Consider the following 19,220-nt stretch of genomic DNA (forward strand, 5'->3'; position numbering starts at 1 on the left):
AGAGTGTAAGGACAATCAAGAATGACCAAAAGAAAAAGCAGAAGAACTGGTACAGTTCATGGCATTTAGCAAAGATTTTAGCCATTTTGGTACCAGGCTAGCAGGTATCGATCAGAGATAGGACACCATAGGGCACGATACTCAAACAAGCACAGCAACCAAAATCAGGGGACAGTTTCAGGAGGAACGGAAAATACCTGTTGTATTATTACTCAAGAGTGAACAAGTATGACAACCAAAACCTTTGGAGTGATGAGCAAGTTGAATATTAATTATGTCTCAGAATGATAGTAACATTGTAGATCATCACCCTCGATTCATGGTGATGAGTGGAAGAAGATGAGCAGTTAGAACAAGGCAGACATTCAAACTGTGAAGTCCAAACTTTAGGTGAAGGGCAGATGGTGAGAATGTAATGAGTTTAAATATGTAAAATTTGAGAGAATTGGGGCTGAGAGGGAGAAATAATGATGAGAATGGAAATGATAGGGATGATGATGTGTATCATGCAAAAGTCACTTCAGTTATATAAGATACTGTGAAGGAAGGATGAAATTGTGTGTACTAGTCATACATATGTAAATACAGAGAACAATATTGACAATGTCCCACATAAAATAGTTTCCAGAAATCTACCCGAGTCAGCCTGCAGTTACTTGTAGAGAAACCGAAAGCTTTGCAGGCTACAAACTACCAGAAGAGGGACATCTCTTCAATTTGAAAAATAGAAAGAAACAACCTCAATAGCACTCTGTTGAGTTCTTTTTCCCATGCTATGTCGTGACACTTCACTATGTTTCAGATAAGCCCTGTTACTTTAGAAATTATTACATTGTCAAGTTCAAAGAAAAACTGTAGTCTTGTATTTTCTCAGAGGTTGCAAGAACTGCAGATGCTGGAGTCAGAGATAACACATTTTTTAACCTCCTTGTATTAACAACCCTGTTTTTAAGTACACCTCAATTTTAATGCAAGCCATCTTATCCCCTTTCTGTTCGCCGTGCTCTTTTTCTACATTCTCCAATGCACATATACCTCAGTGGAATACTAGTCGCCAAATGTGCCTTTGTATGGTTCTCATGTGACAGTAAATGTAATAGACATTTTTTGGTTTTTCCCTCAGAATCTTGAAATTACCTTTCTGCAACCTTTTCTGTCTCTTTTTTAAAATCATATAAATTTTAATTTAAACTCCAGCATATTGTGTTAATTGTTGATTCACCATTTTGTAATTGAGACCATTCTACCAGCTCTTGGCATTTCATAAGTATGAGATTTTTCCAGACTTGTTACAGTTCCCACGGCTGAGAGTCTTGTAACAGCCCATAATTAATAGTGATTCACTTCTAATTCCCTGCACAGGTTTCCCAATTAATGCAGGCAAATTGAAATTCTTCTCATGATCATATTAACTTTCTCACATGTCTCTCTGATTAAATGGTAAATTGCCTCAAACAAAATCCTGTAACACTGTATTTTAATAATTTCCAGAAACTCATTCAGTATTCGCTTGGTTGCACTTTTTTCTAACTTTTTAAAATATTCTTTCATGGGAGAATTGCACGGATTCTAAGGATGTGGTTGTCACAAGGAAAGTATTTGGTTTCATCCCTAACTTCCCTTGAGATCAGTGAAAAGGCAACAACATTGCGTTGGGACTGGAGTCACACACAGGCCAGATGAGATAAAGAGGACAGATTTCCTTCACTAAAGTGCATTGTTATCTAGGTGGATTTTTACAACATTCAATGATAGTTTCATGATGGGCTTATATCTCCAGATTTAATATATTGCATTAAGTTCCACCAACTGCCATGGTGAAATTTTAACTATGTCCCCAGAACGATAGTGTGGACTGTTGGAGGATGAGTCCAGTAACATTACCACTACGAGACCATTTCCCCCACACTTCTCCAGATTTTACAGAAACTAGAAATAGGAGTAAGCCATTTAGCCCTTCAGGCCTGCTCAATGTGATCATGGTTGATCCTGTATCTCAATCCTATGTTCCCTCTTTGTCATAGAACATAGAACATAGAACATAGAACAGTACAGCACAGAACAGGCCCTTCAGCCCACAATGTTGTGCCGACCATTGATCCTCATGTATGCACCCTCAAATTTCTGTGACCATATACATGTCCAGCAGTCTTTTAAATGACCCCAATGACCTTGCTTCCACAACTGCTGCTGGCAATGCATTCCATGCTCTCACAACTCTCTGCGTAAAGAACCTGCCTCTGACATCCCCTCTATACTTTCCACCAACCAGCTTAAAACTATGACCCCTCGTGCTAGCCATTTCTGCCCTGGGAAATAGTCTCTGGCTATCAACTCTATCTATGCCTCTCATTATCTTGTATACCTCAATTAGGTCCCCTCTCCTCCTCCTTTTCTCCAATGAAAAGAGACCGAGCTCAGTCAACCTCTCTTCATAAGATAAGCCCTCCAGTCCAGGCAGCATCCTGGTAAACCTCCTCTGAACCCTCTCCAAAGCATCCACATCTTTCCTATAATAGGGCGTCCAGAACTGGACGCAGTATTCCAAGTGCGGTCTAACCAAAGTTTTATAGAGCTGCAACAAGATCTCACGACTCTTAAACTCAATCCCCCTGTTAATGAAAGCCAAAACACCATATGCTTTCTTAACAACCCTGTCCACTTGGGTGGCCATTTTAAGGGATCTATGTATCTGCACACCAAGATCCCTCTGTTCCTCCACGCTGCCAAGAATCCTATCCTTAATCCTGTACTCAGCTTTCAAATTCGACCTTCCAAAATGCATCACCTCGCATTTATCCAGGTTGAACTCCATCTGCCACCTCTCAGCCCATCTCTGCATCCTGTCAATGTCCCGCTGCAGCCTACAACAGCCCTCTACACTGTCAACGACACCTCTGACCTTTGTGTCGTCTGCAAACTTGCTGACCCATCCTTCAATTCCCTCGTCCAAGTCATTAATAAAAATTACAAACAGTAGAGGCCCAAGGACAGAGCCCTGTGGAACCCCACTTACCACTGACTTCCAGGCAGAATATTTTCCTTCTACTACCACTCGCTGTCTTCTGTTGGCCAGCCAATTCTGTATCCAAGCAGCTAAGTTCCCCTGTATCCCATTCCTCCTGACCTTCTGAATGAGCTTACCATGGGGAACCTTATCAAATGCCTTACTGAAGTCCATATACACCACATCCACAGCTCGACCCTCATCAACCTTTCTAGTCACATCCTCAAAAAACTCGATAAGGTTTGTAAGGCATGACCTACCCCTCACAAAGCCGTGTTGACTGTATTTGATCAAGCCATGCTCTTCCAGATGGTCATAAATCTTATCCCTCAGAATCCTTTCTAACACCTTGCAGACGACAGACGTGAGACTTACCGGTCTATAATTACCGGGGATTTCCCTATTTCCTTTCTTGAAGAGAGGAATTACATTTGCCTCTCTCCAGTCCTCAGGTACGACTCCAGTGGAGAGCGAGGATGCAAAGATCTTCGCAAGTGGCGAAGCAATTGCATTTCTCGCTTCCCAAAGCAGCCGAGGACAAATCTGATCCGGGCCTGGCGACTTGTCAATCTTAATGTTTGACAAAATTTTCAGCACATCAGCTTCGTCTATCTCTATCCATTCCAGCATGCACACCTGCTCTTCAAAGGTTTCATTCACTAAAAAGTTGGTTTCTTTCATAAAGACAGAAGCAAAAAACTCATTTAGGGCTTCCCCTACCTCCTCAGCCTCCACACACAAGTTCCCTATGCTATCCCTGATCGGCCCTACTCTTTCTTTGACCATTCTCTTATTCCTCACGTAAGTGTAAAATGCCTTTGTGTTTTCCCGGATTCCTTCTGCCAAGCCTTTCTCGTGCCCCTTCCTGGCTCTCCTCAGACCATTTTTGAGCTCCTTCCTTGCCTGCATGTAATCCTCTCTAGCTGAACTTGACCCTAGCTTCCTCCACCTTATGTAAGCTACCTTCTTCCTTTTCACTAGAAGCTCCACCGCTCTCGTCATCCAAGGTTCCTTAATCTTACCCCTTCTTGCCTGTCTCAGAGGGACATATTTACTCATCACTCCCAACAACTGTTCCTTAAACCGTCTCCACATGTCTATAGTTCCCCTACCATGGAACAACTGCTCCCAGTCCATGCTTCCTAACTCATGTCTAATCGCATCATAGTTTCCTCTTCCCCAATTAAATATCCTCCCATTCTGCCTAATCCTCTCCTTCTCCATAGCTATGTAGAATGTGAGGCAGTTATGGTCACTATCACCAAAATGCTCTCCCACCACAAGATCTGATACCTGCCCCTTTAAAATTGATGACCTCTGCCACTGTGGAGGACAAGAATGGCAGAGTTGTGGGAACACCACCAACTTCAAATTCCCGCCTAAGCTGCAAACATCCTGAGTTTGAACTATATCACAGTCCTTTTGTCACTGCGTCAGCTCCTGGAACTTCTTCCCTCACAGCACTTTGGTTTGCATGGACTAAAAAAGTTCAAGAAGATGACTCACCATCAATTTCACAAGTTGGATTGAAAATTCTGGCTTGGTCAGTGATCTCACCATGCAAAAAATAAATAAAGCAAATGAGCTGGTCTTTGAAATCGAGACATTTTATTGTCAGTATTGTACGATAGATTGGAACATCGCTTTTTTACATCTGCATTTTAAAGAGTTATTTGTTCGTAAAATTCTATACTTGTTTTTAAGTGTTTTGATGTAAAGTTGAAGCCTCACAGAATCTCTGAATTATTATTTTTCTTCTTCTACAGAAAGTTGCTGAGAAGTCCAGAGCATTGCTTCCTGCAGCACAGCAAGACAGACAGGTATGTGAGTGTGTTTGCTTCGCAGTTCTGCACATAGCAAATCTAATTTGTGGGTGCTGCTACACAAATGGGATCATTTCTATTCATAACATAACATAACATAAGCCCCATTCTTAAAGCAGTGACAATGTTCGTCTTCTATTCCTTACTGCAAGTCACCCCATTAGCAACAGAGGTAATCCTGGAGACTCCAAGATAACAAAGTGTGGAGCTGGATGAACACAGCAGGCCAAGCAGCATCTCAGGAGCACAAAAGCTGACATTTCGGGCCGAGACCCTCCATCAGAGAGGGGGATGGGGTGAGGGAACTGGAATAAATAGGGAGAGAGGGGGAGGCGGACCGAAGATGGAGAGAAAAGAAGATAGGTGGAGAGGACAGTATAGGTGGGGAGGTAGGGAGGGGATAGGTCAGTCCAGGGAAGATGGACAGGTCAAGGAGGCGGGATGAGGTGGTGGGTAGGAAATGGAGGTGCGGCTTGAGGTGGGAAGAAGGGATGGGTATGAGGAAGAACAGTTTAGAGAAGCAGAGGCAGGCTGGGCAGGTTTTGGGATGCAGTAGGGGGCGGGGACGAGCTGGGCTGGTTGTGTGATGCAGTGGGGGGAGGGGAAGAACTGGGCTGGTTTTGGGATGCAGTGGGGGAAGGGGAGATTTTGAAGCTTGTGAAGTCCACATTGATACCGTTGGGCTGCAAGGTTCCCAGGCGGAATATGAGTTGCTGTTCCTTCAACCTTCGGGTGGCATCATTGTGGCACTGCAGGAGGCCCATGATGGACATGTCATCTGAGGAATGGGAGGGGGAGTTGAAATGGTTCGCGACTGGGAGGTGCAGTTGTTTGTTGTGAACCGAGCGGAGGTGTTCTGCAAAGCGGTCCCCGAGCCTCCGCTTGGTTTCCCCAATGTAGAGGAAGCCACACCGGGTGCAATGGATACAATTTCCCTCCGCAGTGGTCGAGAACGCCCTTGACCGCATCTCCCGCATTTCCTGCAACACATCCCTCACACCCCGCCCCCACCACAACCGCCCCCAGAGGATCCCCCTTGTCCTCATATGCCACCCCACCAACCTCCGGATACAACGTATCATCCTCCGCACTTCCGCTATCTACAATCCGACCCTACCACCCAAGCCATTTTTCCATCCCCACCCTTGTCTGTCTTCCGGAGAGACCACTCTATCGACGACTCCCTTGTCCGCTCCGCACTCCCCTCCCACTCCACCACTCCCGGCACCTTCCTCTGCAACCGCAGGAAGTGCTACACTTGCCCCCACACCTCCTCCCTCACCCCCATCCCAGGCCCCAAGATGACCTTCCATATCAAGCAGATGTTCACCTGCACATCTGCCAATGTGGTAAGTTGTATCCATTGCACCCGGTGTGGCTTCCTCAACATTGGGGAAACCAATCGGAGGCTCGGGGACCGCTTTGCAGAACACCTCCGCTCAGTTCGCAACAAACAACTGCACCTCCCAGTCGCGAACCATTTCAACTCCCCCTCCCATTCCTTAGACGACATGTCCATCATGGGCCTCCTGCAGTGCCACAATGATGCCACCTGAAGGTTGCAGGAACAGCAACTCATATTCCGCTTGGGAACCCTGCAGCCCAATGGTATCAACGTGGACTCCACAAGCTTCAAAATCTCCCCTTCCCCTACTGCATCCCAAAACCAGCCCAGCTCATCCCCTCCCCCCACTGCATCCCAAAACCAGCCCAGCCTGCCTCTGCTTCCCTAACCTGTTCTTCCTCTCACCCATCCCTTCCTTCTACCTCAAGCCGCACCTCCATTTCCTACCTACCACCTCATTCTGCCTCCTTGACCTGTCCATCTTCCCTGGACTGACCTATCCCCTCCCTACCTCCCCAACTATACTCTCCTCTCCACCTATCTTCTTTTCTCTTCATCTTCAGTCTGCCTTCTCCTCTCTTCCTGTTTATTCCTGAACCCTCTCCCCATCCCGCTCTCTGATGGAGGGTCTAGGCCCGAAACGTCAGCTTTTGTGCTCCTGAGATGCTGCTTGGCCTGCTGTGTTCATCCAGCTCCACACTTTGTTATCTTGGATTCTCCAGCACCTGCAGTTCCCATTATCACTAATCCTGGAGACTAGCAGTTTCCAGGAATCTGAAATATAAAGCCAATTACAGTGAGCTATTTCTGAAACTCATTTCTAATGGCTTGCGACTTTTAAGCCGACTGTGGTTAACTACCCAATCACAACAAATTTATGTTTCCTGGCTCCCATGTAAACTCAACACTTAAACTGTGCATTTTGCAGGCCGATTGCATTTATCTTGAACCCGGTTGTATTTTTTTTAACACTATCATTTGTTCTGGTATATTATTTGTAATTGTGACTGCACTTATTGGCATGGCTGGACAAGGCAGGGTTGCTATGAGAATACAGGTAGGTGCTAATGGCTGAGAGCTGATAGACAAATGCACTTTGCTGAGATGTAGGGAATAGGGCTAATGTTGCAGCACCAGTGAAGAGTCTTGGCACATCCAATAGAGTATGGCAGAGAGACTTCACTGAGAAATGAAAAAAAAGAGGCAGCATAGTGGGTCAGTGGTTAGCACCGCTGCGTCACAACGTCGGGGTGACTGTCTGTGTGGAGTTTGCATGTTCTCTGTGTGTTATCATGGGCTTCTGCGAGGCTGTTCACTTTCCCCCCACAGCCCAAAGATGTGCAATTTAGATGGATTGGCCATGCTAAATTCCCTTTTAACGTTCAGGAATATGGGTTAGCTACATTAGCCATAGGAAATGGAGTGTTACCTGGATAGGATTGGGAGATGGGTCTGGGTGGGATGCTGTTCGGAGAGTTGGTGTGGACCCATTGGACCGAATGGCCTGTTTCCACACCAAAGGAATTTTCGTATCTTTCACAAAGGTATTGGTTATGTCAGTCAAAAGCACAGGATACACTGAGTCTGTTGGGTCTGTCCACAGAAACTCAGGGGAAGTGGTGAACAGGTGTCTCCTTTGATATGGGACTGAGTCTCAACAAATTAGTCTTCAGGCTCTGAGCAAAGGAGCAGTGCAGTTGAGAGGAGCTACAGGATTTGAAAGGGGATGATTTGATAGAAAAGCACAACTCCGAAGGATGTAGCTCAGGAGCGGGCTCATCCATGGTTAGAAGCACCCTCCCTTTAAGGAGACGGAATGGTGCAGTGAATGGCATTACCAGGCATATTCACCACATTTATGATGAGGGACAAAGATATCATCAAGTCGCAATGGCACGTGTATGCATTATCTCCCCACTTCTAGATGGTGCATGTGAAATCTCAACATAGCCTCCATCCATGGCGCGTCATCTGTGGCAATGAAGAGCTGCCAGATGGTGTGAAAATGCAATTAGCGCCAACATAGACAGACTCTCAAACACATGAAAGTTAACATCAGAATCATTTGTGCAATGTGACATACAATGCTTTTTCACTTATGCCGCCAAGGTATCCTGTATAGATTTTCTTCTTTCTCTCCATCCCTGGCACCACAGCTGAGGCAAAGGGAGTCTGCTCAGCTGTTGAGTCCATTGGCCCTGGAAGTTTTTGGCCAGGTCACGTGTGCCTGGATGGGTTGGAGATGCAGAAGGTTTCCTTGCCAGAGACAATTTGACCCTCCTGGGCTAGAACTTCCAAGTATTGGCAGGGGTGGGGAGCAGCCTTCTCCATAGCGTTTTGAGTGGGAAGTGCCGAGGGGCCTGTGTATGGTTCTGCCTCCAGCTGGCTGCCTCCTGGAGCTGTCTCGTGCCCTTGTGAGAGAGGGGCACCATGACTGGTGCCAAATTTCTTTGCCTACTTGTCATGTACCTGTGGTCCTGTGGATCGATGGGTGGAGCTATAGAGTGAGGTGTGTGCCTATCTCCAATGACCTCTGGGGTTGCAAGATCTCAGTGTCCAAGGTATACACGATCCATCCATGGAGAGGCAGCAAGGTGATTTACTGCACAGCTACAGGGGAAATGTACCTCATAACAACAGAAGAGATCAGAGCAGGAGGGGGAAATTCAACCCTTGGAGCCTCCTTACCATAACTGCTGAACATATCTCATACTTAAGTCCACTTACTACCTATTTATTACTCAGTAAAAAACCTATCTGTTTCCTCCTTACATTTATTCAGTGACCTGGCATCCACCACGCTCTGAGGAGTGAATTCCACAGATTCATGGCCCTCTATATGTGATGGATAACAGCCATGTGACCAGCTGTTGTGGAACCAGGGCATAGTAAGATTTGGTGAAAATAGAACATCAAGAGACATCGTCTTTGGGGCTCTGAAGGTGATTAATGAAGTGAGTTTGGTAAGATTGGGTGAGACATCCTACTCTCCCAAAAAAAACTCTCAACTTGTACCTGGCCAAACCCAAGGGAGATTCTGTCTTCTATTATGTGTTTCCATTGTTCCATTGTTCATTTTGCTCATTAAATTGCTTTAAGAGAGAGGCTAATTCTTCACTGTGAATCATTGGAATTCTATACCCCAAAGGACTGTGGAGCTCAGTGATACTGCTTATGACTCTGCCTTTATTTATTAATTAAATTGAAAGATTTTAGATATTAAAGATATCGAAGCATATAGGGGATTGTGCAGGAAAAAGTCTTTTGAGTTAGAAGCTCAGCCACAATCTCATTAATTTCTGAAGCAGCTTGATGGTCAAAATGGCCAATTCCTCTTGCTATTTCCCAACTATATTCTGCTGATGTGTTTCTCCAGAAAAATGTCTGTCAGGGATAATGCAATTTTGCATCAATAATCATCGCACTAATCATCATTTACTTTGGAGGGCTTTGTAAATCACAGATCTCTTTTATGACAGTGCGAGTGCCTACATTGTCATCTCCTGCCCTTTGTTGTCTTGTTGCCAAAAAAGGGATATCCCTTTGCACATATTTTATACTGGGAGAGCATCAACAGACACATTTGAAATTATGTCAGGGTGGTTTAAGCTACAACATAAACCTTAAAGATTCACCATCTACAATAGCATGCGATTGTTGACTGTCCTTCTGACCTTCTCCATTTTATATGTTTCCAGCTTATTGAGCTGCCCCCCGCCCTTCTAAACACTGAAGTTTCTATCACATTCCCCTTTTTAACACCCAATTCTCAACCCTGATCAGGTTTAGAAAAAAGGTGCTTAACTTCAGTTTACTTCTCCTTGTGTCTTCCCTGGCCCAGAGTCTCCACTTGCGTGAGCACATTGATAAGTCCCAGAATCCACAAAGTAAGTATAAGAACCACAATCCATTTTAGGCTGTAAATAGTGTATTTATTTTAAATTACTCTTGCATGAGACGTGGATGCTACTGGCAAGGCCAGAATTTGTTGCCCAGCTCCAGTTACCACTGAACTGAGAGACTTGGCAGGGCCATTCGATAGGGCAGTTAAGAAAAAAAAAATTACATTGCTGTGAATCTGGAGTTTCATGTAGGGCAGAGCAGATGAGGATGGTCAATTTCCTCTCCAAAAGAGCATTAGGGAATCAGATAGCCATTCTTCCCCCCAGTAATGCACCCCTGGGGCAGCACGGTGGCTCAGTAGTTAGCACTGCTGTCCTGAGCGCCAGAGACATGGATTTGAACCCAACCTCGGGTGACTGTCTGGGTGGAGTTTGCACGTTCTCCTCATGTCTGCGTGGGTTTCCTCCAGTTTCCTCCCACAGTCCAAATATGTGCAAGTTAGATGGAGTCGCCATAATAAATTGTCCGTAACATTCAGAAATGTGTAGATTAGGTGCATTAGCAACGGGAAATGCAGGGATACAGGGATAGGGTAGGTGGATGGGTTTGGGTGGGATGTTTGTCGGAGGTGAGTGTGGACTTGTTGGGCCGAACAGCCTGTTTCCACACTCTGGGAATTGTATGATTCTAATTGAGAATGGTTGCATAGCCACCATTTAATTGACTCTCGTTTCGTTGAATTTATGCTGAATGGCTTCCTTTGCGCTTTAAAAAAATCTGGAATTCAAATTTTAACCATGCATAATGATGTGATTCAAGCTCAAATCCCAAGAATCTTAGTATGAATTTCTGAATTACTAGTCCAGTGACATGGCTGCTACACCACCAAGAGAAGGTAGGTGTGCAAGTGATAGAGTGGCAGGTGGTTGAAGGGCTCGGCGGCGGGGGGTGGGGGTGGCGTAAGGGTTGCGGGGGGGTGGGGGGGGGTGCAAGAAGGATGGGTATAATGGAGAATGAATTAGAGGGAGATCAAGTACTGAAGGAAAAGTGAGGAAACAATAGATCAACAGGAAGTAAAAGAAAAAAACGTTAGGAAAGACTGTAAAATATGACATAAATGCCTGAACATTAGTTATCAGATACAGCACCAGAAAGGTTTTTTGACATTGCATGAACAGTGATCACATTGTTGAAGGGGCTACTTATGGTCTTGATAATCAGCCCTATCATTTTGCAGTGAATTGAGTGTGTAATCATTGTCCAATCCAGCAAGCCCTTCTGAAGAGACACTTGGGAGCAAGATGCTATTTGTATGATGCAAATGGGGCAGGCGGTTCAAAAAGGCAGCTCACCACCACCTTCTCAAGGGCAACTAGGAATGGGCAAGAAATGTTGGCCAGCCAGAAACAACCACATCCCATAAATGAATAAAAAACAATGTGACTAACACATTCTGGAAATTCACAACTGACAGCAAATTTCTAAGCCCCCCTGACCTGTTAATGAAAGTGTACATTAATAATTGTATGCATCATTAGCATGTTAATTTTTCAGCAAGACTCAGTCCATTAAGTTTTGAGACTACATTGCAGCCGAGGCCTTAGTTCAAAAGACAGATGAAAGTCTAAAACAGTTGCAGGCTGAGGTGTGCTCATAATCATGAAGAAGAAGTGAATTACTGTCAGTGTGGCACTCTTGATGGAGCAGCGAAAGTGATGCAATTTTAAATCCCATGTATAGAAAATCCAGAGTGAATGCTGTTAGCATTTGGGATTCCCTATTTAAACACTAAGTTTAAGGTGAGAGAGGAAAAATTTAAAAGGGACCTGAAGGGTGACATTTTCATGTTGAGGGTGATATGTGTATGCAATGTGCTGCCAGAAGAAATGTAGTTATGTCTTTAAAAGGCATCTGGATGGGTACATGAATAAGAAGGGTTTCGGGGGATATGGAACAATTGTTAACAAATGGAAGTAAATTAATTTAGGATATCTAGTCTGCATAGATGAGTTGGACTGAGGGGTCTGTTTCCATGCTGTACAACTCTACAACTTTATGTTCTGGCCTGCAAGCTTTTGTTTCCTGTTTTGCTCTTACTTTGTGAATTCTGGTGGGGCCCACTCTGCTCAGGGTTTCCAAGCATGGCTATTAATGTCAGAGCAGATTGTCACATAGCTGCTGTTGAACATATTTAGTGTTGTGACTTGTCAGCGTTGTGTATTTCCCACTTACTTCCAAACACACCCTGTTAAAATGTGAACGAGGGCAAGAATAGGTTGAGTTACCTACACACCATCATTTCTCAGTGTTTTATATGCTTATGCAAATCCCTTCTTGTCAGATAACGTTCTACCCATGGCTAAGGACTAAATATCGTCATTAGTTAAACTTCTGTAACTTTATAAGTTCATAAGATATAGGAATGGCCGTTCTGCTCTGTCATTTGATCATGGCTGATATGCTCCTCATCCCCATTTTTCTACCTTCTCCCCATAACTCTTTAACCCATTATCAATTAAAAATCTGTCTAACTCCTCCTTGAATTTACTCACTGTCCCGGCATCCATCGCACTTTGGGGAGCAAATTCCACAGATTCATAAGTCTTTGGGAGAAGTAGTTTCTCCTGAACTCTGTTTTAAATTTTCTACCCCTTACCTAAGACTATGACCCCTTGTCCCAGAATGCCCTACAAGAGGAAGCATCCACTCCATATTTATTTTATTTGTATCATTTATCATCTTGAATACCTCAATTTGATCTCCCCTCATTCTTCTAAATTCCAGAGAGTATGGACCTTAACTGTTCAACCTCTCTTCATTTGACAAACCCCTTATCTCTGGGATCAATTTTGTGAACCTCCTCTGAACTTCCTCCAAAGCCTTTACATCTTTCCTTAAATAAGAGGATTAAAACTGTGCAACCTAGTCCAGGTGCAGTCTCTAAAAGCCTTGATTAGTTCCAACAATACTTCTTTACCTTTATATTCTATTCCTTTAGCTATAAAAGCCAACATTCTATTCATTTTCTTTCTTATCTGCTGTACCTGCATGCTAGTTTTCTGTGACTCATGAATGAGGAGATCCAGATCCCTCTGCACCAGAGCATCCCGAAGGCTCTCCACATTTCTATAATAGGTTGCCTTCCCATTTTTCCAACCGCAATGCACGACCTCACACTTACCAACGTTAAACTCCATCTGCTACAGTTTGGCCCACTCTCCTATCCTATCTATATCCATTTGTAAGGTTCCTATTTCCTCATTGCATTTACCATCCATGTATTTTTGTGGTGTCAGCAAATTTGGCTGTAGAGCTTCCTATCTCTGTATCCAAGTTGTTAATGTAGATTGTAAATAGCTGACATCCAACCACTAAACCCTGTGGCACCGCGCTTGTTACTTCTTGCCATGTAGAATTTTAAAAAATTATCCCGACTCTGCCTTCTGCCCATCAGCCAGTCACCTATCCAAGCTAATAAATTACCCCAAACTCATATGATCCAACCTTGTGAATTAACCTTTTGTGCGTCATCTGATCAAATGCCTTCAGGAAATCCAGATATGTTTAACTGGATCAACCCTGGAAACAGCATAAGAGTGTGTCACCTACACTTACAACTACCACAAAATTCAATGACCCAGCTGCACATTTTTATGCCGGGCAAAATAATCAACTCTTTTTATTCTCCTCCATTTCACCTTGACTCTGACGATCCAGAGGGAGAGAGCTGAGCATACATCATTCGCTGGTTTCTCTTTAGAGAGGAAAACAAAATTGTTCATGGATCAGATGGAAAACTTCAGCCTCAACATAATGGTTTAACTAACTAATCCCCTTCCCAGGCCTGAAAAAAATAGAAGGGAAGGGTGAACATCACAGCTGATTACACAGCTAGACAGGATAAGTTAGTATTGCTGCCCTGAAAAGGAAGCTGCTCAAATTAATCTGGTAGTTTCAGTGTCAAACACTGAACGGTAGTTTGTACCGCAACATAACTGGAGAGAGTAATTGTTGTTCTTTTTTGTGCAAAAAAAATCTGAAGTGTTGAAATGCACAGATTTGATGTGTGCGTTGTGTATTTATGGGAGCATAACACTTTTGAGAGATTGTCTGAATTGCATTTCATGTGTCTTTTTTTAATCACAGGAAGACATTTTAAATTAAATTCTGCAGCTTAGGAGAAAAAATAAGGCCAATAGTGCAGGGAGCTCTCAAGGTTGGACAGAATAGCAAGGAAGACTCTGTGTGTCAATCACAGAAACACGGCCAATGCTGGATGACGGAACTGCTTAGAGGTTGTTCATGGAGGAGATTACCTTAAGTGTAGAGGGAAAGCAGAAATTTAAGATGACCCAGCACTACATCAAAGTTGTGGTGCAAACACCTTTGGTTATACATGGAAATCACCCAGCTTAACCTCACTTGTCACATTCAAATAATATTAAAAAGCAGAGGGAGAATGAAAAGGAACATTAACATCATGCTTCAGCTACCGTGCTTAAACTGAAAGTACTCAAGTCTGAAGGACCTTAACTTAATCAATATCATAATATAACTGCTTTCTTACTCACACAATCATCCATCTCCTAGCATTAGTCCTGAGAAATTATTCAGGCTCTATTTGGTGGCATAATATTAAACACAATGTGATAACTTTAAATCCAACATGAGGAATGAAAGCAGCAAGAAGTCAAATAAAAATAAAAAGAACTGTGGATGCTGTAAATCAGGAACAAAAACAAAGTTGCTAGAAAAGCTCAGCAGATCTGTGATGGAGAAAACAGAGTTAGCATTTCAGGTCCGGTGACCCTTTCTTAAAGCAGCATACTCTTTTACATAATTTGAAATAGACAGAGATGAAGTGTAGGCTTTGTTGGTACCTGGGGTGGCCTTCATAAACATCAGCTTGGACGTATCGCACAACTGTGGCAAAGCCAATGGAACATGAATGCCCAAAAATAATCAATAGTAAAATTGAAAATAACATTGAAAACAGGCTCGCCAAAGGAAAAGAATGTGGATAATGGTCATTGGGCACAGTAGGATGCAGATACAGATATACACAAGGTTAAAATGTCAAGAGAGTCGAGAAGGCATGCAACCACAAAGTCCTCCCCATCTGATTAATCTTCAAGAGGGTAGTCAGGAGGAAGCTCAAACTGCCTAAAGCTTGATACGCAATTGTAAATATAAAAATTATAGAAGTTCTATAATTAGAATTATAGGGATGAGCAGATTAAATAATAAACCTGAAAATGCGTTTTTGAAGATTTTAACCCAAGAGTACACTGACAATACAACAACCAATTTTAAACATGTGACCTCATATATGAGATTTTGAGGCAGAATATTGCAATCGAGAGGAGCTATTTGTAACTTCTTACAGGACCATTGAACTTTGCAGGAATTCTAATAGGCAAATGTAAGTCATATTCATGAAGGACATCAGAACCCAATCTGGGAATATCAAAACAGGTTGTCCCGAAAATAGCTGAATTGATACTGAAAATAAACCTGGAAGAGCATTGATTTGAAATTGACGACACAAATCGCAGCCAATTTGTCTTTCACCTGACCAAATTTACATGAGAATGAAGGTAAGATCTGGTCAAGTGAAGGATAGTCATATGCAGCACCAAAAATAAATTTCTGGACAATTATTCACTGAGGAATCAATGCTGTAGTCGCTCCCTGTTTTCAGCTGACATAAAGGACCAGTGCTTGTTGTCTAAATCCAAAGCAGTTAAACTTTCATACAGTGTCAAGCTAGAGAAGGATGGCTCAGTGGTTAACACTGCTGCCTCACAGTGCCAGGGACCTGGGTTTGATTCCAGCCTTTGGTGACTGGAAAATCAACATCGACATTCTCCTCGTGTCTGTGTGGGTTTCCTCCAGGTGCTCTGGTCTCTTCCAACACCCCAACCACATTGTTGTGGGTCTGGAGTCACATGCAGGCCAGACCAGGTAAGGATGGCAGTTTCCTTTCCTAAAGATCATAAGTGAAGCAGATGGGTTTTTCCAACAATCGATTCATGATCATCATTAGACTCTTAAGTCCAGATACTTATTAAATTCAAATTCCACCATTTGCCATGATGGGTTTCGAACCTGGGTCCCCAGAAGTTATCTGGGTCTCTGGACTAACAGTCCAGCATTAATAGCACTACCACCAACTCCCCAGTAATTTTAGCTCATGATAATAAGTCATCTGTTTTCTGTGAAAAGTTAGGTGGATTGTCCATGCTAAGTTGGGTGTAGTGCCCAGGGACGTGCAGGCTAGGCGGATTGGCAGTGGTAATAATTTGGTATTGTAAGGATGGGGTGGGGGTCCGGGTGTGATGCTCTTTGGAGGGTTAGTGTGGATTTGATTAACTGAATGGCCTCTTTCCGCACTCTTTGGATTCTATGATTCTGTCTGTAGAGACCCTGATTTACCAGGGGACAGTCAAGAGAGTTTGATAGCCTTTAAATCTAGTCTGATAAATGTTTGATGAAATTTAACCAAAATAGACGCAAATATTATATAGTGGGGTAAATGTCAGAGTGAGATTGACTATGTGGGTGGGATCAATGAAAGTGAATGATATCCTGGGAGGATATTTAACATGATGCTCATTTTGTCCAACATGGTGTGCAGTACCAATAGATAAAACACAAAAGATTGTGGTCTATGTAGTCAAATTAATTGACTTGAAATCCATGTGAGGCATGGTGTTACAGTACAAGGCTTTCATCAGGAGGCACATGGAGTATGGAATGCAGTCTGTTACCATGACATCCTTTTCCTGGAGCAAAGATCAAAAAGGACAGAAACTGTAATGTTCCCAGTGGTTTGTGAGGGATGATTTGATAGCTTAGACATTTCGATGTAAGAATGTGCTATAGGTTCACCTGAAACCCAATATGTGGTATTTATTGGAATTAAAAGCAAACAAAATTTCACCCCAGAACAATGTTTTCAGCTCCGTCAGCACATCACAGCAGGGGAGGAGAATGTAAAAATTTATAACATTGGCAAAACTTTTTTGTTGAGCTGATTGAAATCAGACCACTGGACTTAGATGCTGTAATGGAAAGCTGTCAAGGTAAGAAAGATGTGATCAGCTGAACACAAAGATCTTGCTGACCTAACTTGACCTCGTGAAGAAGTGGTGGGTTTATGCTTAAAATTTAAAAGCCGAAAGATATTAGCAGGGAAGTCTGAAAGCAATATAGACCCCAGCATATGTGAGGTCCAGAAAAAGAATGATAGAGTACGAGAAACATCTAACAGTGAGGAAATAGGGACCATACAGAACATGTTGGCGGTGAAAAGAACAAAATTAAATCTATAACTCATTTCATCCCATCAATCCTGTAATATCTTATAGATATTGGTGCAATTCCAGCTTGCTACTAACTAGCATTGTGCTATACGCACGTTAGTACCTCCAAGGCCACTATTCCCTCTGGTCTAAAATTAAATTACTGCTGGAAGCTAATGATTTTGCAGCTTTTTTGTGTAGAGCTTTTCTGGAATTTTGGGACAAAGATACAGATGGCAGAAAGCAAATTATAGAACGAAATGTGAAGTCTCCTTTGAGATTCAAACTTCAATTTGATTCTATTGTGCAAACAGTTTGGACTTTATTAGAGTTATACATTGAATACGAGGAATAATGGTCTCAAATGTTATTAATATGTCAGCTAAGTAGCAGTGCCGACTTTGTGCAAGTCTGTCTTCCTGTTGACCTGAGGAAGTACTAATTGTTTTGATGCAGCAACATCTATTTCCAAAGCACCTTAAACTTTACAAAAGGCTTCTCACAGAGAGGTAATATGTAACATATAATGACACCGAGTCATCAAGAGAGACACAGTGGTTCAGTGGTTAGCCCCGCCACCTCACAGTACCAGGGACCGGGGTTTGATTCTTCCTGGGTCTGATCCCACCCTCGGGTGACTGTCTGTGTGGAGTTTGCACCTTTTCTCCGTGTCTGCTTGGGTTTCCTCTGGCTGCTCCAGTTTCCTCTCACAGTCCAATGATGTGCAGGTTAGGTGGACTGGCCATGCTAAGTTGCCTGTAGTGCCCAGGGTTATGCAGGCTGGGTGGGTTAGCCACAGGAAATGAAGGGTTACAGGGACAGGTAGTGATGTGGGCCAAGGTGGGATGCTCTTCGAAGGGTTAGTGTGGACACGATGGGCCGAAAGCCTGCCTTCACACTAAGGATTCTATGATTCTGTGTTACTTCTGTGATTTGAAGTCAGTTAAGCAAATATTATGATCAAAGCCTTGATTGAAGATGTAGGTTGTAAATAGTGTCCTAAAAGAAGAAAGTGAGGTGGAGAGGCCGGGAGGCATAGAGAAGAAATACCAGGGCTCAGGACCAAAGCAGTTGAAGGTGTGGCCTTCTGCATGCTTCAAGGAAATTGCTAGCTTCAAAAAAAAAAATTTGCAGGGCACAAAATGGCATTCACAGAGGAGTCCAGTAGGGCAAAGGCTAATGCAGTTATAAAGAGCCTTGCACCAACCCAAGTAGATTGCACACAAAAAATATGTTCAAGCAATAGTTCGGACCATCTGACGATCCTACCAGAAGCATACACATGAAGCGACCAACAAGAATCTAATGATATATGCAATAAACCTCAGAGTGATGAGCACATATTGCACATTGGCAGTTTTGTCCACGAACAATCTGAACTCTTTGCTAAAATTCAAAGAACTTTTCACAGAAAACAGATGACATTATTAGTAGCTAAAATTACTGGGGAGTTGGTGGCTAGTGCTATTAATGCTGAACTGTTAATCCAGAGACCCAGATAACGTTCTGGGGACCCAGGTTCGAATCCCATTGTGGCAGATGGTGGAATTTGAATTTAATAAATATCTGGACTTCAGAGTCTAATGATGACCATGGATCGATTGCTGGAAAAAACAATCAGATTCACTTAAGACCTTTAGGAAAGGAAAATGCCATCCTTACCTGGTCTGGCCTACATGTGACTCCAAACCCACAACAATGTGATTAACTCTTAAGGGGCCTCCAGGCAAGTAGGAATGGAAAATAAATGCTGCTTAGCCAGTGATGCCATCATCCCATTAATGAATTAAAAAAAAAACAACAGGGGCAAGTGCCAATACGTTATCCTGACAAGTTTGTTTCAAAAAAAGTACCATAGACATTGGAAATCATGACAAATTCTATAAAGGTAACAGTTT

At 43.1% G+C, this 19,220-nt stretch overlaps 1 protein-coding gene across 3 annotated transcripts in view; it reads left to right on the plus strand.

Annotated features, from left to right (window-relative positions):
- The window catches only part of tsnare1 (T-SNARE Domain Containing 1), a 753,673-nt gene that overhangs the window by 477,367 nt on the left and 257,086 nt on the right, over positions 1 to 19,220 (plus strand). For all 3 annotated transcript variants that reach the window (XM_059646375.1, XM_059646377.1, XM_059646376.1), the window contains exon 7: positions 4,774 to 4,827. In XM_059646375.1, the coding sequence (XP_059502358.1) occupies positions 4,774 to 4,827 (54 nt within the window). The remainder of the gene's footprint in view (positions 1 to 4,773; positions 4,828 to 19,220) is intronic.

Source organism: Stegostoma tigrinum, chromosome 5 (genome assembly GCF_030684315.1).
Source record: "Stegostoma tigrinum isolate sSteTig4 chromosome 5, sSteTig4.hap1, whole genome shotgun sequence".
Classification (NCBI taxonomy): Eukaryota; Metazoa; Chordata; class Chondrichthyes; order Orectolobiformes; family Stegostomatidae; genus Stegostoma; species Stegostoma tigrinum.